This window comes from Myxocyprinus asiaticus, chromosome 10 (assembly GCF_019703515.2).
Source record: "Myxocyprinus asiaticus isolate MX2 ecotype Aquarium Trade chromosome 10, UBuf_Myxa_2, whole genome shotgun sequence".
NCBI classification, from domain to species: Eukaryota; Metazoa; Chordata; class Actinopteri; order Cypriniformes; family Catostomidae; genus Myxocyprinus; species Myxocyprinus asiaticus.
This window is the reverse complement of record NC_059353.1, coordinates 7,914,854-7,939,878: the sequence shown is the minus strand read 5'-3', so window position 1 is coordinate 7,939,878 and position 25,025 is coordinate 7,914,854. Positions and strand designations below refer to the sequence as shown.

The 25,025-nt window shown below is 38.2% G+C and overlaps 1 protein-coding gene across 1 annotated transcript; it reads right to left on the bottom strand.

Annotated features, from left to right (window-relative positions):
• Positions 1-7,749: 7,749 nt before the first annotated feature.
• On the bottom strand, positions 7,750-24,874 carry LOC127447343 (protein FAM237A-like). The gene is made up of 3 exons (XM_051709166.1): positions 24,868-24,874; positions 14,026-14,451; positions 7,750-8,226 (listed from the first exon to the last, which is right to left on the bottom strand). Exons 1-3 carry the CDS (start codon positions 24,872-24,874, stop codon positions 8,063-8,065), a joined length of 597 nt encoding a protein of 198 aa, XP_051565126.1. The 3' UTR covers positions 7,750-8,062.
• Between the last annotated feature and the right edge of the window lie 151 nt (positions 24,875-25,025).

The following is a 25,025-nucleotide window of genomic DNA, read 5'->3' as shown; positions in this document are numbered from 1 at the left end:
ACCTAGAAGGTTCTTTTAAATTTAAGAGAGAGTAAATTTCTTTCATATGTAAGCAATATGGACATTGTAACAGAAATGTAATATAAGGATGAGGTAGGCTGAGAGGACTCCATTTGCAGGTCTTTATACTCCAAGTCATAAACATCAATCGTATTTGGGTCACAGGCTTTAGTCAAAACACATATAAATCGGTCCACGGGCAAACAAATCCAAAACAGTAATCCAAAAACGTAAGTCCAGAAAATGTAAGCAAAGATCACAACAGGAGGCCTACACATAGGCATGAAGAAAAACACTTGGTAAGACAGTGGAACTGGCAATACTTAGCAACGTGATACTGTGAGCACATGGCTTATATACATGGTGAATGGCCAAACAGGAACTGATGTGGCAGGAACAGGAAGTGACAGAGTTCAATATTCAGGTGAGGGCTCCCTCTGGTGGATGGGAGCCTGTTCAAATGTTACATGTACACATTTGAATGGATATTGAATCAAATCAAATTGGAAAATCTGTATCAGTACCTAGTCCTAATCATTACTGATTACTGTTAATTTGATCACTTTAGTTATTTCATTCATTTTGTAAACATTTTTGAGGAGACTCAGCCTCCTTTGCCTCCTCTGAGGGACTGCCACTGAAAGTTTTTCAACATTGTTGTTTCTAATGTAATATTAATGACAGTCAACTTACACAGGCTTTGAGTGATTCATTACAAGGTTCATAAGAGTAATTTGTTAATGAATCGAACTACACTAGTCATGCTGTTTGGAATTCAATACTACTTACTGAACACAACACAGTGCACTGTATGCTGCCTACTGTTATTTGGCATTATGGCATTTTTTCTATAAATAGCCACAATAAATGTTTCTGAATCTTACGTGATGGAATCTTACCTCTGGATTCTCAGTAACAGACAAATTTGGGCACTTGTTTTCAATCATTGTGTTGAATTCCAAATGTTGGCTCTGATCTAAGACATAACTATTAACTTTAATAACATTAACTATTTTATAGTTTTACAGATATTTGTAATTAAAGGAATACTTTAGTTCACCCAATAATGAAAATTCTGTCATCATTTACTCACCCCATGTTGTTTCCTTCTACCTATCTCCACAGAAGAAAGTCACATTTGTTTGAAACAACATGAGGGCATGAGTGAATGATAACAGAATTGTCATTTTTGAGTGAAAGGAATATTCCTTTAATATTTAAGTTTTTGAAAAGAAGCAAAAAAAAAAAAAAAAAAAAAAAAAAAAGAATTCAGACATGAACTTAGCCTAATAAACAGATGATTATTAAGGAAATTGAAATACCACTATTACTATACAGAATGTATAAATAAGCACTTCTGGTTGGTATACAAAGCATGGGTCAATGCAATTTACTGTAGGCAATATGGTCAAGTAACTTGCCTACACAGAAAAGACATAAAGATCAGAAAGACAAAATCAGGTGATACCTCAGCTGGTGTGTACGACACAGAAGACATTTTCTCAGTATCCTACGCAATAAACATTTAACCGACTGTCAAAAGACAGAAAAAATGTAAACAACTGTAGAATAAAGCACATGATTTTTGTATTATATGGCTTCCAAATCCTTCAGTACAATATCTAATGCATTTAATTAATCATTTAATCTCCTTTCAGTCTTCATATACACTACCAATCAAATTAATCATCTGAACTCAATGACCCATTACACACTTTCATAAACATCAAATAAACAACTGAACTCACTCTCTGTTTTATATAGAATAATTCTTTTTTCTAAAGTGGGATTGACATTTCCTATAATTCTCTGCAGGATGTCCAAATTATTTTCATCCAAAAGGTCTTCCTTTTCCAGCTCCACAAACAATTGCAACAGCGTCTAAAATAAATGCTTTGGTAGACAATCACAGTTCCAACCCATGCAGAAATATGTTGTCAGAGGCTGTGTTGGTGCTTTCTCTCTCACCATGTCCCAGTTTAGTTTTTTCTTTGGTAGTGTTTTGCTCAGCAGGAATTTGATGTTTTTCAGGTCCTCATCAGTGATGGACTCTGACAGCTCAAACAACAACTGTCTGAAATGTACATAGAAAAATAAATACTGCTCACAATTACAAAGAAACTTAAAGGAATATGCCGGGTTCAATACCAGATAAACTTAATCAACAGCATTTGTAGCATAATGTTGATTACCACAAAAATTATTTCGATATGTCCCTTGTTTATAAAAAACAAAACAAAACAAAACAGTAAGGCCTACAGTAAGGCCCTTACAATGGAAGTGAATGGGACCAGTCCAAACACAGACATGTCTCTATTTACTAACAGCTGCATCCTCACCTGAAGGGGGAGATCTGACCCCCAGTTCTGCCACTGCTTTGCGTATGTGCATTAGTGATGGGAAGATTGGATCATTTTACTGACTTGAACCTTTGAGTCTCGTTCAGCAAAATGAACGAATCTTTATTCAAGTCATTTAGTTAGTTTCGTTCATTTGAGCAGAATTAAATTAAAATGTTACATTTTCAATAGCCAAATCCCCCACCAGAAGACTCGAGAGGTGAACTAATCATTTCTGTTTCCTGTGTGAGCAATGCATAGCGTATACGGCTGTCATGTGACAAAATAACGAATGACTCGGACCAGAAGACTCGAGAAGTGAACTAATCATTTCTGTTTCCTGTACAGTGCCTATGCGGTTTTCACGTAACAAACGAACGGAGGTTGCGCAATGCACATGCGCGACCAACACAAAATGAACGAATCACTCTCTGAGACAACTTGTTCTTCTGAGTCACATAAAAGATTCGTTCAAAATGAACAAATCGTTCATGAATCACTAATGTGCATTTAAGCATGGGTTCCGGATCAGGCTGTGCTGTTTTGTGATCTTGAGCAGCTCTAGAAGCAGAGATAAATTCTCTGGTGACAGCAGGTCTCTGGTCTCAAGCAGAAGAAACAGCTCTCTGGCTGTGGACACAGTACTGAGGTCTTTTAGACTGAGCAGATCAAAGCACAGAAACACCAGGTCCTTCACCTCATCTTGACTGAAAGACTCCTGCACTCATCTGCAACAGCATCTGCTAAAACTCCATCTCCTGCTTGCAGAGAAATGAGCCTCCACTCTAGAACACATTGCTGTTACACTGTCAATCACCACCGCAAAGATCAGATGCAATGGCCGCAATAATTATTTGGACACACTTTTTTTTTTTTTAATGAAATATAAATATTTTACGTTTATACAGCACAAACACACTTTATGAAAGATATACTGTTCAAAATGTAGACAAATAGTATTTTAACACTTTCTGGTGGTCAAACGTTAGTCAGACATGTCTATAGTTACTGTGCTGAACTCCACCTGTGGTTACTCTGCTACTCTGGTTAACTGACTTCATACATCCACTAAAAATCAACTTGAGATCAGTTGGTTTCAAAGTAATTGGAAATGTTAGTTCTATGAAAAGGTCTAGCATCATTTGTATTAGATGCCACTTTGTTTGAAAATCACATGTTCTTCCAAAAAGTCTCTACACAAACGATCGTACAGATGGAGGTAAGTTTGCACCAGCTCGCTAATAACTGCACGCCGGGGACTGAACAACATAATTGTAGATAATTTGTGTGAATGATCTTATATATATATATATATATATATATATATATATATATATATATATATATATATATATATATATATATTATCTATTGCATTTGGACATTTTAAAATACCATACCTGTTGCGAGCTCACGCAATATACGTGCTTAAGCTCATGTAGCAGTATGGGTAGTTGCTTCACGTAACGTGTATGCCATTTGTTGCCCTTCGCCTGTTTAATAAATGAACAGTTCTTGCTGCAAGAGTGGTTGTCAACATCTTCTACAATACTGTCTATTTCAAAGTAGGTGGAGCTTCAGGTTACACCTACTGATGATGTGGACCAATGGCGGTAAGAAGGTGTTTAGCAGCCAGTACGAAGTTTCCAGCACTGGAGAGCTGTTACGAACCACACACACACACAAAACTAAAAACCTTAGTTTTAGCCAGATTTACACTCGTTCGTTCTTCGAATTTTATATGAAGTGTGCCGGGGTCTTAAAGGAATAGTTCACCCAAAAATTAAAAATTCTCTCATCATTTACTCACCCTCATGCCACACCAGATTTGTATGACTTTCTTTCTTCTGCTGAACACAAACAAAGATTTTTAGAAGAATATTTCAGCTCTGTATGTCCATACAATGTAAGTGAATGGTGGCCAGACCTTTGTGGCTCCAAAAATCACATAATCGAAACATAAAAGTAATCCATATGACTCCAGTGATTAAATCCATATCTTCAGAAGCAATATGATATGTGGGGGTGAGAAAAAGAACAGTATTTAAGTCAGTTTTTACTCTAAATCTTCTGTCACACAAAAGCAAAAGTTTTTGGTTACCAATGCCATTTTAGGAACATTTTATTTTCAAATATAACTTATCAACCTTAAAAGACAGACCTACCGAGCTCTGAGATTGTTCATCGATGGTTTATGCTTCCGTTCATCTGCAATATTTCAACTTCATTGTTCAAAATCATGTTTGATAGCGGAATTCATGGTAAAATATTACATTACTCATGGTACATCAAAGAAATGTCACCAATCAGAGAACCGAGGCCAACCAAGCCCGCGAAACGTGCCTCAGAGCGATGGCTCACTCCCATGACACACTGTGAATGACGTAATAGAGTCAGTGTCTCTTCACCCATAAACTACTTATCTATTTGTACATATCAGAATATTCTGCAATAAAACTTAAAATATATTGTTTCTATACATTTAATCAACGACATAAAATCAATATTTTTATATATTTCCATTGTTTTATATTCAATTCTCAATGCTTCATGGGATTGTAGTCTGTGCCCTCATATAAGATGCTAAGTACACAGTCTTGTACCATTGTCTTTTTGTCCAATTTTAAATTATTTCTTATTTTTTCCTCAAAACAAAGTTTGTGATGTTTTGATTTACCTCAGAGCTGGCTGGTTTGGTTCATGGCTTAAGCCAGGTTATCATAAAAATAAAGGAAGGTCTGCACTTTGAAAATGTCTTCAAAAGAGTTATTTATTCTTTTACACCTTTCACCTTTTTTGTAATTTTCTGTTGTTAAAAATACTGAAGTTATGGAAATTTTGTTTTTCTAGGTGACATTATTGATTAATGAATGGTATTTCATGCCCGTTTCATACTGCTCCTATTGTTGGTATGTCAATGATTGTATAATTGGGTTGATTTGGACATTGTTGATTGGCTGATTAGTCAATTATGGACACCTGATAACACCTACAGGCCATCTATAAGAAGATCAAACGAGAACTGAGTTGACAGACTGAGTAAGGCTTTTGGACAAAATGGTTGTTTTAATTCCCCTGATGTAAAATAATAAATCACTCTTAAGAAATTTTCACAGTGCAGACCTTCCTTTATTTTTGAGATTTAAATTTTGGGCCTTGGCACTTGAAATTTCTGGGAAAGCGCGGTGACAACATTTAGTTTGATTACAATCAGGTTATGAAATTAGCACACGCCACCTGCCAAATACGGGTATGTCATGCGCAGTGGTGGGTAATTTTGCTCATCTACCTGCCACTGTGGTGGACGAACTGTAAGATGGTTCAGAGTGACAAGAAATGCCGTCAGACACAAAAACGTGTGTTTGAAGAAACACACTTGATTATATATTGAAGAACAGACTAAAGAAAGCCAGCGAAGCGTGAGTCTGATGAACTGTTTATGATCTCAGGCCATTCCAGTATACATATGCAAATGACATGCAACAACACTGGGACTTCAGGTGAATTGTCAAATGTGTCATCATAATTCAGTACAACCTCAGAAATGGTTCTTGAACAAGAAGTTTCTTTTCTGTGCTTGTCTACTTTTTAGCCTCCATTTGAATGTTGCAAAATTATTATGATAATAATCCTTATTGGTGCCAGTTGGGCTGGTTTGAGTATTTCTGTAAATGCTGAACTCCTCTCTCTAGAATTTACTCCGAATGGTGCCAAAAACAAAAAACATCTAGCGGCAGTTCTGTGGACGGAAATGCCTTGATGAGAGAGGTCAACAGAGAATGGCCAGACTGGTTAGAACTGACAAAGTCTACGGTAACCACTCTGTACAACTGTGGTGAGAAGAATATAATCTCAGAATGCTACTCTGAGATGTGGGTTGGCGCAGTTTTGGCGGCATGAGGGGGACCTTCACTATATTAGGCAGGCGGTTTTAATGTTGTGGCTGATTGTGGCACAATGTGTGTGTGTGTGTATATATATATATATAATATAGCCTATATATGAAAAATCTAAGTGGTTGGTATAAAATCAAAGTGACTGCTAAAATTGGGCATTCACCCACAACTGTGGCTGGTAGGCAAAACATTTTTATTTCATACCTTGCTTACAACTCTTATGAAGGAATTTAAGAAAAGTCTATGGAAAAAATGTAATGTGGGAAATACTTAATAATCCAGACGCCTGAATAAGTGGGTAGCCGCTGTTGCACTCTATTGTATGATTGGTGGATCTTCCTATTCTGGATTGGGGATATTGTAGTTCTTCACTATTAAATATGATGAAATGAAGTTGAAATATCCCAGACTGATGGCTTCAACAAAAGCATATACCATTGTTTAACAACCTCTGAGCTCACGATAGGTCTGTCTTTAGTAAAGGTTTATGATTTATAATTAAAGACTATTCGGTTGGTCATGTGATCTCAACATGGTGGCACTCATAAGGGGAGGCCACCCTTACATTACAATAAAAAAAAATGTATCACCTCTTCTTTCAATTTGGAATGCCCAATTCCTACTACTTAGTAGGTCCTCGTGGTGGCAAAGCTACTCACCTCAATCCGGGTGGCAGAGGACAAGTCTCAGTTGCCTCCGCTTCTGAGACCGCCAGTCTGCGCATCTTATCACGTGGCTCGTTGTGCGTAACACCGCGGAAACTCCCAGCATGTGGAGGCTCATGCTACTCTCCGCGATCCACACACAACTTCCCATGTGCCCCATTGGGAGCAAGAACCACTAATCGCGACCACGAGGAGGTTACCCCATGTGACTCTACCCTCACTAGCAACCAGGCCAATTTGGTTGCTTAAGAGACCTGGCTGGAGTCACTCAGCACACCTTGGATTCGAGCTTGCAACTCCAGGGGTGGTAGTCAGCATCAATACGCGCTGAGCTACCCAGGCCCACCCTTACATTACATTAAGTAACCAGCTTTTTCTAGACCACTAATATGACTGGATGAACAATTTTAAAGGGGGTTTGTTCCTCCTTTTTTCCATGATTTGTTTGACATTTCTATGGAATTGCCCATATCTCATGTGAGTGTAAATAGTTTTAATAATTAGGACTATGTCATGATTGTTTATCTGGTTTAACTTCTAAACAATAAATCGAAAGTAACGTGTGGACACGCCTCTTTTTCACCATTTCCTCTGTTTCACAAGAGCTCAAAAATGTCCAATAAATAAGAAAACAATTCAACACATTTAAATTTCAACACATTTAACAAGTGGATACAACTATTTTTTTTTAAAGTAATTAAACACTTTTATAACGTTTTTATTTTAACTTTTATTTTATTTTTTACAATTATAATAACCAACAAAAAAACTGCAGATACATGTCAACTTCAGTTTTAAGATAAAACATAACTTTTGCAATTTTTAAGGCTGAATACGATTCTTATGTGACCTCTCTGTTGAGCATAAACAGCAACCAAAACAACAAAAATAGAAATTCATCCCAGTAATATATGTAGGCCTATTTATTGTCTTTTGGTTTAGTTAGTTTCTCTTGCAGTTTTCTCCTTATTCAGCGACTTTACGCGCATGCGCAGGAAATGTATGACAAAAGTACATCAAAGTTCACTGGTGCACAAACAGTGCAATGATGGCAACCATAGTAACACAATCTACCCGCACATACAGTACAGTTGACCACCACAATTGATACAATTGATCACCACAATGCTGCAAATATTTATTTATTGCACACATAAGTAGATTACATGTAGAAAATGTTTAAAGTCTGGTGGTTTTCGTAATTCTCCTGATTTTCTGAGAGGGTGTCCTGGTGCATTTTACGAGCTTCCACTTGTATTCGAAACCAGCCACGACTGAACTCCTTTAGTTTGGAGACATGGCCCTGTGTCTCATGCACGAAGGACTCTAAAGACAACACAAACAAAGAAGACATAATGTATTTATGCTGGAGTATATGGCTTTTTTCGTAAGACATTTCGCCACTGCAGTGGCCTCATCATTTGTTGAATGGCTGAATCAATGCTGAATTACAGTATGTAACCCAATATATATTATAATGTATAATATGAATCCATTATCCAGTATATATATATATATATATATATATATATATATATATATATATACATATATACTGTTTATGTAGGCTATCCATATCCACTGGAGGACTTAAGTGGGAGGTTGGGTTGGCTGCCCTACAGGCCTCTACATGCTCCCACATGCGAGACAATGTGCACTCATGGGATGCCTCTATAGTAGAAAATGCCCTCCTGGTGCCCCTGTTTTTATATAAAAAATATTATATTTATATAAAAATTTATATTAAAAAACTGTTTAGTGGCAGCATGATTCTACCTAAATTTCATTTCTGTTTGGAGCCAATAAACTCATCCAGACAGTTTTTAGAATCACTAGCAGGTAGAAGTTAAAACGTATCTTTAGAAAGAAAGAAAAAATGTCAGAACTGTTTGGATGAGTTTATTGGTTCCAAAGAGAGTGCAAATGAGGTAGAATCATCTCTTGGGTGGAGTACCCCTTTATTTATGGTACAATCCTCACACACACACTCAGCCACTCCCCCTTTAGAATGTTCAGGTGTCAGTGGGTTTAGTGCAGTCTGAGCTGTAACCTTCACATCCCACTACAGTGTGTGAGGTAGATTACATAGCAATATGTTTTACATTTAAACCAACGGAAAGATTGCAGCTCACCAAAGATTCTAATGTTTGTAGACTGCATTTTCTGGTTTGGTTTGTTTTTTAAGCTGTATACCATGTTATACAATATGCTAGAGGATGCCTTGCTAGGTAGCTTGCTTAGGTAGCTTCTTGCTTAGGTAGCTTCTATGCTAACTGGTGGACTTGATCAAACTCAAATCAAGCACAAAGTATTATCTTTAACTTTTATCCTTACCTAAGGGATTAAAGGGAACTTTATGATGGTAAATTGTAGACTTGCCTCGGTATCATAATTGTCACACCGGTGCGGTGTTCAAGTTCAAACCGACTAACACCGGCATTACCGCTGGTTGTACGCTATGTGGTACTATGGGGTAATTTTCGGTAAGCAATAGCCTACACAATAATGCGAGGCAGCTTGATTTCAAACTTTGACCTTTATTTTTTATTTATTTTAACTAAAAATTCAAGTGAAACTTAAAAAAAAAAAGTGTTGAAAGATGGCTTTTCAACAGTTGTGAAGGGCAACATCTCTTTGGCAAAGAAACTTCCTCCGTGCATTCTCTCTATCATGGGTTACTAGTCAGGTATTTCGTTGTCTGGGCAAATACATCACTTATTTTGGGTTGTTGAGGGTTTAATGTTGGTGTTTTGTTACCTTTCATCACAGGACCCAGTTTAGCTGATTCAGAAGGGTAATGGCTTTGAATGTGTGTGAATAAATTCGTTTTGTTCCCTCCTATGGGGCGATATGCACGAAATATGTTCACATTATTTATATATATATATATATATATATATATATATATATATATATATATATATATATATATATACACACACACACATATATATATATATATATATATATATATATATACACACACACATATATATATATATATATGTATGTATATCACAATATCTAATTACATCGTCAACCCCCCGGCTGAGGGATCGGTGAATATTCTTGCTTTAGTGATTTTTTATTGAAAATTAAATTCATTTATTTAAAAAAAGAAAAAATTAAACCAAAGACATTTCTAATAGTTCCCTGTGTGTTTTTATTACAGAGGTGTAGTAGTTATACTTAAAATCTGAGTCACATAATACATTTTTTTTTAATCTTAACCAGGGTTTGGGTCTGTTTCACCATAAATGCATCACCAATTTCTGTGCGCTGGTGCCCCACCACATGCAGCTGGTGTCCTTTTTTTTTTTTGCCCCTGCCCAACAGACAGCCTGAGTCCGCCACTATCCATATCCATTAGCTATAAAGGTCTGTATAATGCGAGTATGTAATGAAAGTGCATGAATACACAAATCTGATTTAGCCTGAATTAACATATATATACAGTATGTATAGAAATGTATAGTTCATATATTTGAACATAGGCCTATGTACATAATCAAATTTTCACTATTATTTGGAAACGTATATGAAAACTGCAATTTTTGTTTAGTATTTTGACATATTTGCTCCATGTATGTACAAGTATGCAACTTTTTATATCAGTGAAAACCATATATGAACTTATATTTCAGATATGAGTTTTAGAAATAGTGCCATATATCGAACAAATCATCAAAACAGCATTTATTTTAAAGATTCTAAATTATTAAAAAATTAATAGGAATAGTCCATATTATTCATAATAAGACAAAAGCAATTTGACACAAAATCACACATGGAAATTATTTCCATGGCATAATATTACTAAATGAATGTATCCACAACAAAATACCAAAATAAGTGGCATTTATTTGAGAGAAATAACACAAAAGCACACTTTTAAGCAAAAACGTTCACAAAAAGAAATTTGTTAGCTTTTAAACAATAAAACAATAGGTGTTCAAAATGTTGATTAAAAAGTAGGTTAGTTAGACACTTTGGCTGTAAAATGTTAGTGGAGCATGTTCATAGTTAATATGATGAACTAGACTACACTCGAAATGGAGGAGACCAGTGTGAACTTGAGGGAAACTGACTTAATATCCACTAAAATAACCTTAAGTTGCTAAAACCCTAATGTCAAAAATGGTAAAGAAGTTAGTTGAAAGAAAAAGTCTACACTCTTAAAAATTGCTGTTAATTTACTTCAAAATATCAACAGTATAATCCTGTTATTTTTAAATGCTGTACATTACTGTTAATTTTTGTTGGTTAAATGACTTAGACGTAATATTACGGTATTTTACAGTATTGATTGCTCAAAGGAAAGAAAACAGTACTTAACAGTATTTTTTGCATTGCATTTTGGGAACACAAGACTACAGTGAGCCCACACGTGTTTAAGGGGTGATTTTTTCACCCATCTTCATCTTCTGAATTAATAGGTGAGTACCCTTTTGCTTTGCTTTTTAGCATAGCCATAAAACATTACATTTATGTTCAACTCATATTGTGCTGTGATAATGATTTTGGTAGCCTACCTGCCATCAGATCCCAATATCAACTAAATAAGCTGTTTGTAACATTATTTTCTGTCTTTAAGCCCAAGATCTTTGTTTCTTTTACTAAATTTTTTTCTTTAAGTGATTTGTTGTCAGATTGAATAATGCACTGGATTTGGGTTAATTTGTTAATTTGCATGTCAGATTTGAGATTGGAGTCTGAGCTGACAAAACAGTGCAGAAACACCTCACTCAAGCGGTCAGTGTGGTCAGATAATGTTAACAACTTTAATGTTCAGATCTGGGCTGCAAATTGCAAAAACATTGTAAGCTTAAATAGGTTGTAAAAACCATTGGTGACAATACTTTCTACAATCTACTTACGACAAAGTATACAACGCTTTTGGGAAACGCAGCTGTACAGCTGATAATGTTAAGTTTTATGCAGGGATGCATGATATTCCTTCTCTTTTAATCTGAAAACATTGGTGATACTGGAATTGTATCTAACTTTCTAAACACTTGTTTCAGTGGGAAACCAACTGTAACTGTGGCACCGAGTGCAGCTGGATTTCTGAAACGGATCTTCCATATTACAGGGTGAGATTCATAAAAACGTAACTTCTTTTTATTCTGCGAAGTGCAGCCTTCAAACAACGTTGCAAATTTTATTTAAATAATGTTCCATTGTTGTCTCTGTAGCACGCTGAAATGACATCTTCGTATGTGTTCTGATGATGATAGAAAATCATACACATCTGGCATGGCATTAAGGTGAGTACATGATGATTTAATTTTTATATTTGGGTGATCTATTCCTTTAAGAAAGCTCTCCTGACACTAATTATGAATACAAACATTTGTTTTTCAGGCGTTTCATTGGGATAAATCCTGAGAGAGGCACCAAGGCTGGACGAGGCAAAGTCCTGTCAAAGCGTACGGGGAAAGTCGCCCAGAAATAGATGACATCAGTCAACCCTCGTGTCTCCAGTCTACTAAAGAAACTAATGGACTTTGAGTGGGACTTTATATAAGTCAGTGAACCCAGTCATTCACACACACACACACACACACACTCATCAACTCACTCAAACTCACACAAACACTCACATACGAACACTATCTCTCACACACACACACACACACTCGACACACACACACACAAACTCACACTAACACTCTCTCACACACACACACACACACACACACACACACACACTCAACACACACAGACTCACACACACACACACAAACACTCTCTCTCACACACACACACTCAACACACACAAACTCACTCAAACACTCTCAAACACACACACAAACAGTCTCACACACACACACACACACACACACACACAAACACTCTCTCTCACACACACACACTCAACACACACTCTCTCTCACACACACACACACACACACTCAATACACATAAACTCACACAAACACTCACACACACACAAGCACACACACATACAAACTCACACAAACACTTTCTCAGACACTCACACACACACACACACACACACACACACTCACACAAATTCACATAAACACTTTCTCAGACACTCACACACACTGTTTTAGTCATTCATTCAGCCACTTTCTCAGTGTGAGTGTTTGTGTCCAGAGTTCAGTGTTTGGAAAGACAGAGATTTGTTATTATTTGTTATAATATGTATTTATTATTTATATGGCTGAAATGTAAGTTTATTTACCCAAATCAGCTTTGGGCTTTGTTTTACCAATTGCCTTATAATTTTGTACAGATGTTTTGCATGAATGGTGTTTTGCAAATAAAGAGAGATGTTTTGAAAAGACACTTTGAAGCTGTATTATTTGTCTTAAAAGTTTAAGTCACTATTTCAAAGGCTACATTTATACACTATTAAAACATGGTATTTTTTATTGCAAGACTAAGGAATAATTTATTAAATCACAAGGTTTAGAAAAAAGTAAACACATTGTAGTCCTTTTGCTAGCAGTCCATTACTCAATAACTTATACAGTAGCATGTAGTGTATTTTTACTGTAGTTTACAGTAAAATCCTGCAAATATACCTCTTGTGAAAAAGTGTAAATAAACAGTAATTAACTGCTAATACTTTTGTCAGTATTTTACTCTAAAGGTAGAAAAATAACAGCTTTATGCTGTATTTGCAAAAACAGTAGCAAACTGTACATTTCAGCTACAGCAAGATACTGTTAATGTTACAGTAACTTGCTGGCAACCCTGCTGCCAGTTCTTTACTGTTTATTTACGGGAAACTTTTTAACAGTGTAGCATTGTGTTTTTTTTTTTTTTTTTTGGTTTTGTTTTGTTTTTTTGTTTTTTTTTTGGAGATGCCACTTGGTTAAATGTTCTTTTTTTATCTATTGCAATGACATTTAGACGTTTTTAAGTGTGGCTTAAGTGTCAAAAACGTGTAACCTATGCTGTCTAGTTATATATATATATATATATATATATATATATATATATATATATATATATATATATATATATATATATATAATTATTATTATTATTATTATTATTATTATTTGTATATTATCAATTACCAAAATACATTGTAAGCTGCTAATTTAATTCCATTCATAAAAAAATATATACTACTCGCTATTTACTCACCGTCTTTGGTGAGGGAGCGCGTGGTTGTGATGCGCTGGTTTGGATGTGCTGTACGGCGCCGACCCAATCCGTGGTTCCGGGACAGAACACACTCCACATAGATGTCCCAGAAAACCTGTGCCAGGTCCCAGAACAGTGCGCCATGTTTCCGGTTGTCCGACGACTTGAGAAAGACCATCAGATCCCAGAAGGCGGGTACGGTGTCGGCAATCCGCGGTGTGCGCATCTCCAGGAGCAGAACAGAGGAAGATTCCCAGCACTGCTGGTCCGCGCGGCTCAGGGTTAAAGGGTCCACGCGCCCGCTGCTCTCACCCAATACCGGCAGCGCGCACACGCTCACGAGCAGCAGCATTCTCTTCACCAAATGCGCGCTCATCCAGACAGATTCCATCTGCAAACGTTTTACTGGCCTGTCAGTTATTGGATCTGAAATAATTTAAGGCATACTTGCAATCCAAATGCTCTAAGAAAACAGAGTAGCCTGTATGTCTTATATAAAGAGGATGTTAATATAAAGTTGTCTCTTTTTGTGATTCCATTGTTTCCAATCTTTTACCATCCACAGTAGTGCTATCCTCAATTTAAAATGATATTTATTAACATACTGTTACCATACTTCTCATAGTATTCTAATGACATGCACACAAAGTTAGCCAGTACATAAAATCATTCAAAATCCATACATCAAGATAATTGTGCGTAAATGTGTGCATACTTTTTCTCACTCTCAAAAATATTTAATTTCCATGCAATTAAAAAACACCATGCATACAGTGGTCTTACCTTGAGGACGGTGCAATTTTCTGTTTTCATGTGAAATTTATTTTGGAAATTTCTACTGAAACGTCAGTCTAATTATATGGGCTGGATTAGAAAATCCCTATGCTCAAAACTGCTGATTTCACTTAGACTTCTAAAAGGGTCATGAATAGCACCCTGATGATGTCATATCCATGTGAAATAGACTGAAATGCATGTGAAATTTACAATGCTTTCTTTTAGGCCAGTATATTTACTTACAATAGTTATTAATGCATACACATATATTTCTGTAAGATATACACATATATTTCTGTACTTCAAAAATCATTTTAACTAATAACCAATGTTAAATTTCGCTTTGTGCAGTGTTGTGTAAGTTACTCAAATAAAGTAATCCATTGCTAATTATGTCTCTAAAATGTAATCAGATTAGTTTACTGATTAAGAAGAATATGACAAATTTTCTGATGAACCAATAATAATAATAATTAAAAAAAAATCTAAATTTCCTCCTCGTTCATTGTCACATGGAAATCATACACTCGTCATAACCTCACACTTTTCTCCCTTACAAGGTCTGTTAGGGGCCACACACACTTCAACAGTCTCAGAAAAGCTAACAGACACACAGTACACTCACTGAGCGCTTTATTAGGAACACCTGTACAACTAATTCATGAGATTATCTAATCAGCCAATCGTGTGACAGTAGTGCAATGCATAAAATCATGCAGTTTCGGGTCAGGAGCTTCAAGTTAATGTTCACATCAACTATCAGAATGGGGAAAAAATTTGACCGTGGCATGATTGTTGGTGCCAGATTGGCTGGTTTGAGTATTTCTGTAACTGCTGATCTCCTGGGATTTTCACACACAACACTCTCAAGTGTTTACTCAGAATGGTGCAAAAAAGAAAAAACCTCCAGTGAGCGGCAGTTCTGTAGACGGAAACGCCTAGTTGATGAGATAGGTCAACAAAAAATGGACAGACTGGTTTGAGATGACAGAAAGGCTACAGTAACTCAGATAACCACTCTGTTCAATTGTAGTGAGCAGAATAGCATCTCAGAATGCAGAACACATCGAACCTCGAGGCGGATGGGTAACAACAGCAGAAGACCACATTGGGCACTTTATTAGGACCATCGTGTTCCTAATAAAGTGCTAAGTGAGTGTATATGAACATATGTTTTAAATCTGTTCTACATAAATATTATTACTTTAGAAATATGGGTAACAAATATATTGTACTTAAAAGTAACTTGAAAGTCAGTACCTTAATCTTATTACAATAATTTAAAATGTAATGTGTTACAATACTTTTTTGACTAAATGTAATTTTATTTAATGTGATTAAATTTGTATTTGTAGAAATATCAACATTAAATCTCTAATTGTAGTTTCATAATCTTGTAAAATTAAATTGTAAAACCATCAACATTATTAACTTACTTCAGGTATAATTACAGTATATCCCAACATAAATAAATAGTGATTACTTTAGCTTGAGATGCAATTTACTAACACTTAAACACATCATTTGTCTGAATGTTTAAAATATTACAAAATAAAAAAATCTCATTGACGTCAATCACCCTGGAAGAGGCACCCCTTAAACTCTTGCACTCTGGAGGTCTTCAGATTCACATAAACGTTAAAATGAAGTATATTTGCTATACTAAAAAGCACACCAATCAATAATGGTGAAAATGAATTACTTTTAAATGAACTCTAGCAACGGGCTTCCGGATGCAGAGCAGAACAGTATTGCGTTCATCTCAAGCTTTTAGTGAAATGCCACATGAGTGAGTGCACGAGGCTAATTACAGACTGAGCGCGAGGCTGCCTGAGCTGCACGCGCCACCAGCCGCTTGCATAGTCCTTTTAAAATGACACATTTTAGAGGAATATTATGGCGAGAGTTCATTTTTGTGTGTCACCGATGATGAATACATTCATTCACAAAGCAATATTAAAGCGCAAATAATAAGGTTACCGCTATTATGGGCAGGAAGTTTACAGTTTACGTTTGTAATGACTTCCAATCACCTAACAGTGTTCAGGGTGCTTATTAGAAAATTAGAAACAGGTGGACCACACTTCCTCAACACGGGTGATGATTTACTGTGACACACACTGCATTTACAGTGTTTCTCAAACCTTCTCTTCAAGGTGCCCACCACTGCACATTTTGGCATTGTCCCATACTTTATTACCTCATTAGTTAATATGAATAATTATTATTAGTCATCATTAGACCTGAATTGGGCATGTCAGTGAGATACTACTATAGTGAGGTGTTAGGCGAATCCTAAGAGCAAAATTAAGAAACACAGTCAGAATAGTTTTTTTGTTGTTGTTGTTGTTTCATTGAAGCAGTCCACTGTCCTACATTATGATAGTGTTTAATTTATGTTGATATTAATGAAACTATATATTACAATAATTTTACTGTAAAATGAGTGCATTAGATTAATATGAATCTACTGAAATGAGTATAACCATTGATAAATATGGAAATAACAAACCAGCTCAAAAGTAAAATGTACAGTTAATGAGGATATTTTTTTTTTGGTGAAATGTGACCTGGACAAATGTTAGGTTCATTTAAGTTATTTTAAAAGTAATCCCCTACAAATTAGTGATTACTTAATAAAAAAAAAATCAATTACTAATTATTTTACTTTTAAGCTACTTTTTTAAAACACTTTGCATAGAAATGTTTTTGTTTTCTGCTCAACAAATTTAAAATAATGTCTATATTTCCTCGTTCATTGTCGCACAACCTTTAGCAGTCACAGAAATGCAAATAGACATACATTTGAACATAATAATCCATATTTTAAATGTGTTATAAATAATATGTGTTACCCAAGTAATGTACTGAATTACTTTAATTGAAAGTCAGTAACTGCAATCTGATTACAAGAATTTAAAATTTAATTGTTAACTACTTTTGACTTAAAAAAGTATGAGAATAAAATTATGTAATTACAAAGAAGTTAGTTACTGTTAGTTATCCGATTACACCCAACACTGACCTGGGCATCATTTCCCACAAGCATCTTATGCCTAAATAGATAAAAAAAAAAAAACGATCGCACAAATCATCTAAGAATTATGGGCTGTTTCCTTATAGCATCATAACTTAAGTAGTACTTGAAAATCGTTGTAGATCTAAGAGTGCTCTGGAGTAATCATAGAGCACTTAAGAACATTGGAAGACTTTTACAGACACTTGCAAAATTACTTCCACCTTCGTCCTCTTCTACAACCTTCTCATCTTCCTCTTAGACACTCAAGGACGCTCTCGTCTGTACCACAATGTGCAACATTGACCATCATCACTTTGGGGAGCAAAGAGCAGACCTCGCTTGATTTGTGAATGTTCCTAGCGCAGCCTCCAGCTCTCTACTTTGCACTAAGCTGACAACACGGTGAACTTCGTTATATTCAATATGTGCTTAATCATTGACAGGATCATTCACAGAGACTCAGTGACTAACCACCATCCATTAACATCTGTCTCTACTGACCCTGGAAGCAATTACACCTCGACCCACGGAATTTATGACATCTGATGTATAAAGCAGTGATTGTCTAAAGGTATTAGATCGTTAATTCTGCAAAAATGATCACAAAACTACATTTATTTGGGTAGTTTATTAGGTTGAGTATTTAGGAAAATAAATGTAAACATTTCCCTGCGAGGTGAATAATAAATATTTATAAATACATTGTAACACTTCTCCGTGGGAGGAGGAGGCGAGAAGCAGATTTCCTGGTTCAGGTAAGGATTTTTACTTCCCTCTCTACAGCAGGTGTACACTCTTAGAGCTTTTTATGTTGTTCAGTAAGCCACTTCACAAAATAAACTCTCAACATTTACAATAATTAAGTCTTCGCTTCACACTCTGGTCTCTGATGCCCAGGCTCTCTCTCTCGTCTACCTGCTGTGTGGCTCTATTTATGCTGCTCTCCCCATGCTCACTGAAATTAGAGACAGGTGTTAGACATAATTTAACTCAGGTGTAAGCGCCCTTACCGCTTTCTCTCTTTCCGGAGAGATGCTTGACCACGCCCCGCTGCCACATATCCCCACCGCCCAACTCAGGCCGGGGCGGCATTCGGCCTGCCTACCACTCCCCCCCCATTCCTGCAAAGGAAATCGGCGACAGCCATCTGCGCTCCAGGTCTGTGGACCACCTTGAATTAAACGGCTGAAGAGCCAGATACCAACGGGTGATCCGTGCATTGGTATCTTTCATGCGGTGGAGCCACTGGAGTGGGGCATGATCGGAACAGAGGGTGAAGGCCCGCCCCAACAGGTAGTATCGGAGAGTGAGGACCGCCCACTTGATGGCGAGACACTCCTTTTCCACAGTGCTGTACTTAGTTTCCCTCAACGAGAGCTTACGGCTAATGTACAGCACCGGGCGCTCCTCCCCCTCCACCACCTGCGAGAGTATGGCCCCCAGCCCTCTGTCTGAAGCATCTGTCTGTAAAACAAAAGGGAGAGAGAAGTCAGGTGAATATAAAAGCGGCCCCCCGCAAAGTGCGGCTTTAACTTGCGTGAATGCCCGCTGACACTGCTCCATCCATTGGACCGGGTCTGGAGCTCCCTTTTTAGTGAGATCAGTCAGCGGGCTGGTGACGTCCGAATAATTAGGTACGAACCTTCTATAATAGCCAGCCAGCCCCAGGAACTGTCTCACCCCCTTTTTGGTCTTGGGTCTCGGGCAGGTCGCAATTGCCGCTGTCTTGTCAATTTGGGGACGCACCTGCCCGTGGCCCAAGTGGAACCCCAGATACTGTACCTCCACCCATCCAATCGCACACTTCTTTGGGTTCGCTGTGAGTCCCGCTCGGCGCAGCGATCTCAGAACCGCCCTCAGATGTTGCATGTGCCGCTGCCAATCATTGCTGTAAATGATGATGTCATCTAAATAGGCAGCGGCATAAGCTGAATGTGGCCTGAGGATTCGGTCCATGAGACGCTGAAACGTAGCCAGGGCCCCAAACAAACCGAACGGAAGTGTCACAAATTGGTGTAATCCAAACGGTGTGGAGAAGGCGGTTTTCTTTCGGGAAATTGGTGTCAAGGGGATCTGCCAATAACCCTTCGTCAAGTCCAATGTCGAATAAAAACGAGCAGTGCCCAACCGATCGAGCAACTCATCAACGCGAGGCATTGGATATGCATCAAATTTAGACACCGCGTTGACTTTTCTATAATCCACACAGAATCGCACAGACCCGTCGCTCTTAGGCACTAGAACAACTGGGCTGGACCAATCGCTGTGGGATTCTTCTATTACCCCCATATCGAGCATTGCATCTAATTCTTCCCGAACGATTTTCTTCTCGTGTTTGGGTAATCGATAGGGGTGGCTACGTACCACGACCCACGGCTCGGTCTCGATGTGGTGATGGATGAGGTTTGTATGTCCCGGTAGAAGGGAGAACACATCCGCAAACTCCTGTTGCAACCTAACAACCTCCGCGAGTTGACTCGGTGAGAGGTGGTCTCCGCAAGTGACTGGGGTGAACTGTTTATGTTTTGAACTCACCTCCGGTCTGAGCTCCGCCTTCTCGGGAACTACCGTAGCCAACGTCACGGGAACCGCCTCCCTCCACAATTTCAGGAGATTGAGGTGGTATATTTGACGTGCGCCCCCTCTATCGGTTCGTTTAACCTCATAATCGAGATCTCCCACTCGTCGTGTGACCTCAAAGGGTCCTTGCCACTTGGCGAGTAATTTAGAGCTCGATGTGGGAAGCAATACAAGCACTTTATCTCCCTGTGCAAATTCCCTTAGCTGAGTTCCCCTGTCATACAGTCGGCGCTGTCGTTCTTGAGCTTGGAGCAAATTCTCCTGTGTTAGCTGCCCCAAAGTGTGGAGTTTTGCTCTAAGATCAAGAACGTACTGAATTTCATTTTTGCTGTTTGAAGGTCCCTCCTCCCAGGCCTCTCGCAATACATCAAGCATGCCACGAGGGCGTCGCCCATACAGCAGCTCGAATGGGGAGAAGCCAGTGGAGGCTTGCGGGACCTCTCATTCTGCAAATAACAGGGGGTCGAGCCATTTATCCCAATTTCTAGCATCATCGTGCACGAACTTACGAATCATGTTTTTGAGGGTTTTATTAAATCGTTCCACCAGGCCATCCGTTTGAGGATGGTATACGCTGGTGCGAATCGATTTAATATTTAACAACTCATACAGCTCGCGTAGTGTCCGTGACATAAACGTTGTGCCCTGATCGTTGAGGATTTCTTTCGGAATCCCCACCCGGGAGATTATTTTGAAGAGCGCCTCCGCAACACTGCGTGCTGAGATGTTGCGAAGAGGCACTGCTTCCGGATATCGCGTTGTATAGTCCACTAGGACCAATACAAAGCGATGTCCGCGTGCTGACCGTTCTAATGGCCCGATGAGGTCCATTCCAATTCTCTCAAAGGGGACCTCGATCAAAGGGAGAGGGCGCAATGGCGCTTTTGGGGTGGCCGGTGGGTTAACCAGTTGGCATTCGCAGCACGCCGCACACCACCTGCGGACATCGCCGCCAATGCCCGGCCAATAGAAACGGGCTATTAGACGGTTCAGTGTTTTCCTTTCTCCTAAGTGACCTGCCATGGGATTATAATGAGCCGCCTGGAATACCATTTCCTGACGGCTCCTTGGAATCAAAAGTTGGGTTGTATCCTCTTTAGTTTGAGTGTCCTGTGTCACTTTATACAACCGCTTATTTATAATCGCAAAATAGGGGTATGAAAGAGCGATGTCCGGCTGGAGTCGTTGACCATCGATGACTCTCACTTGGTCGAATGTGACAACAGTGAGATAAGTCGGGCCGCTCATTGGCCGAGCGGCCAGCCCCAGATCTCAGCGGTCCGCTCAAACAAATCCAGGAAGGACTCGGGGTCGTCTGCCGCCTCCATTTTCTGTAATGTGGGCGGGGGTAACAGCGTGTGAGTGTCCGGGGTCGTGGCTGGGGACGCCACCTGGCTGAGGAGGCTCCGGATCACCTGCCGGTCCTCGGCTTGAGCGCGTGGGAGCTCAACAAACCGGCAATCTTGATCTTGTCGGAGCTCGAGCAGTGTTTGCTGATGGCTCTGATGTAGGCCAGCGAGGGTTTGGAGGATCTCCGTCAACTGGGAGGACTCTACGGGGCGACTTCCATCCATCTTCAACCAAACTTCAATTCCCGGGTTTCAGCACCAGTGTAACACTTCTCCGTGGAAGGAGGAGGCGAGAAGCAGATTTCCTGGTTCAGGTAAGGATTTTTATTTCCCTCTCTACAGCAGGTGTACACTCTTAGAGCTTTTTATGTTGTTCAGTAAGCCACTTCACAAAATAAACTCTCAACATTTACAATAATTAAGTCTTCGCTTCACACTCTGGTCTCTGGTGCCCAGGCTCTCTCTCTCATCTACCTGCTGTGTGGCTCTATTTATGCCGCTCTCCCCGTGCTCACTGAAATTAGAGACAGGTGTTAGACATAATTTAACTCAGGTGTAAGCGCCCTTACCACTTTCTCTCTCTCCGGAGAGATGCTTGACCACGCCCCCGCTGCCACATACATTCATGCACAAATATAATGAAGTTACAGTGATGAGCGACAGAACACTGTCACATTTCATCACTTCAGATATGGACAGCGACTCTCTTAAATAGCACTTAAAGCGCATCCTCTCACATTCGTGTTAAGTGCATTTTTGGGAAACACAGGTAAAAAATAACGAACCATCGTAAAATTGCTAGTAGAAAACATTATTAACAGCTAAGATCAATTGTTATTGGGAAACGGGGCACTGGACATCAGTGTCCGAAATTAACATCCGCCAAGTGCCAAATGCGGGTACATTTTCTATTTGGCTGGTGAATTTTGTGTCATACATTACTCTGGCGGGGGCTTTTTTGTCAGTTTGTGTCAGCTTGTAAAGTAATGTAACATGTTCCAGTTTTGTCATCAAGGGGGTTCTGTAGGTCTTCAGTCAGTAAGGTTGCAGGTGTTTGAATGGAACAGCTCTCATTGGCTAGTCCCGCTGCTCATCGAAAGTCTCAGTTAGCAGTAGGGATACCACGCTCATGTACTTGTACTTGTGAATGTAAAAATGCTCCGATACAGTCTGACATATGAATGTCATTCCGTAAACATTCAGCTCACAAATTAAAATGATTATCTCCTAGTGATTATTAAACCACATGTAGTAGGGAAGTCAGTTATCTTCCCTATTAATTTTATTGGGGTTGTAAGCCAATTAGCTGTCACCCTTATGATATAAAAGGGGAAGGATCTGTCTCTCGGATGTGCGTCATTGTCAACATCACGATTACATCACAAATGCAGTATTGCTGCTCCTTCCGGCGTCAGATGTGGACATTGAGAAAGGTATGAGTGGTTGCTTATTTCTAGATTGTATTTGTATTTTAATTTAGTAACTGAATGCCCGCTGGTCGCTTGCTTTCTGCAATATTACTATTGTATAGTTAAGTAATATTCACTGTAATACTACTACTACTAATAAATCAATAGTAAGTTAATAATATTTAAGCAATATCTCACAACTGTGATGCTCTGTTATGCAGCACTTTATTTAACAAAAATAACTCCAATGTTGTATTTTGGATTATGCTGTGAGGTTCTGAATAAAACCACTTCATTTGATAAAAATAATACAATATTATGTTGAAAATTAATTGTTATATTTTCATTTGATTGAAGTTTTAATTATATTCATTTATTTAAACACAATTTTGATGATAAAATTGAAATAAACCGTTGATATGGATTTCAGAAAAAAAATAAAAAGCAGGAATCAGTATTGGTGAGTACAGAAAAGGAAGTATCGGTACTCTTTTAAAAAAATAAAAATAAATAATAATAATAATAATACAAAAAAATTGTATAAGGACTTCCCTAGTCAGTTGTAAATCTATGAGCTGGCTCTTTTTAGTGAATCAAAAAGACATAGTTGGAGCTAACTTAATTAACTGACTCACTCCAAATAAACCAAGAACTGTTACTGTGTTATGTGTGAGACTCATGAGAGTTACTTACTGGTCGTTCATATGAAAACATGTAGTTTAGAATACAAATTTAGTTTTGTTGTAATAAATGAATTATCTGAAAAATTATTCTAAATGGACTACCTGGCAATTAAATATTTAATAAATAATAAAACAATAAAACATTTTTTAAAAGCAGTTCACTTTTAAACATGCTTATAGTATTGTTTGTCTCTCATGTCTGAAAAACAACTTGAAAAATGCAATAAATTAAAAAAAATTAATACAAAAAATAGCTGGTAAGAAATCTGTCTGGCTGGTAAAAATTCATCTACCAGCCATCTTGGCTGGTCGGCTAAAAAGTTAATTTTGGACTCTGTTGGACATGTTTTAGTTAGCATCACCTTTATAATAGGGATGCACCAATACCATTTTTTTCTCTCCCGATACGATTACTTAAACCTGAACTCTTGGAATCACCGATACCAATCCCGATCCGATACCAGTGTTGGATTATCCTTAATCAGTTTAGAATATCTATACTTTCACAATGTGGAAGTGATTGGGAGTATTTTCTTTTTTTTATGTGTAAAGAAACACAAACCTCTAACTGTCACGGTCCTGTCACCTTGTCAGGTTGAGTTTTTGTCTGACGAGGACTGTGGCATCATCATTCCCTGTTGTTTTGGTCAATGCGTGTTTACATTTTGCCCTCATATGTTTCAGGTACCTCTGGCACACGTTTCCATGGGAACCCTGATTGTTTCCATGGGAACGCTGATCATGACAACTTTCAGCTGCGAGCGACACCTGCTCCTTGTTTGTTTCCTGCTTATTTAAATCCCCTCGTGTGTCATGTCCGACACTGGATCGTTCAGTGTTGTTTAATGTTAAATGTAGTTTAAGGTTGAACGTAGTCTTGCCTATGGTGAATGTGTGTGCTGTCAAGCAAATAACCTTGCTCTCTTTGTCTAGTTGTTGCTAGCTCGTGTATTTGTTGGTTGCCCATCTCTGCCCGCGTGTTGGGAGCGTGGTTACCTTCCAGCTTGCTGTACACCTGTTCTCACCGCCCATGAATCGTCAGACTTGTAGTTGCAGCCGGTGCTGGGATCGCCAGTTTTCGCCAGCACAGTTTTAAGGTGACATTTTCTGTTGTAAATAAATACTTTGAACTGTTCCTCTGCTATTGGGTCTCTGTCTCACACTTCCTGACAAAACGCTCCAC

Bases quoted from the DNA above. Each gene is read 5' to 3' on its own strand.
- LOC127447343 (XM_051709166.1), bottom strand. The intron at 8,227-14,025 runs GTGAGTAAATAG...TGTTGTCTTTAG, and splicing joins GCGCTCCCTCACCAAAGACG to AGTCCTTCGTGCATGAGACA.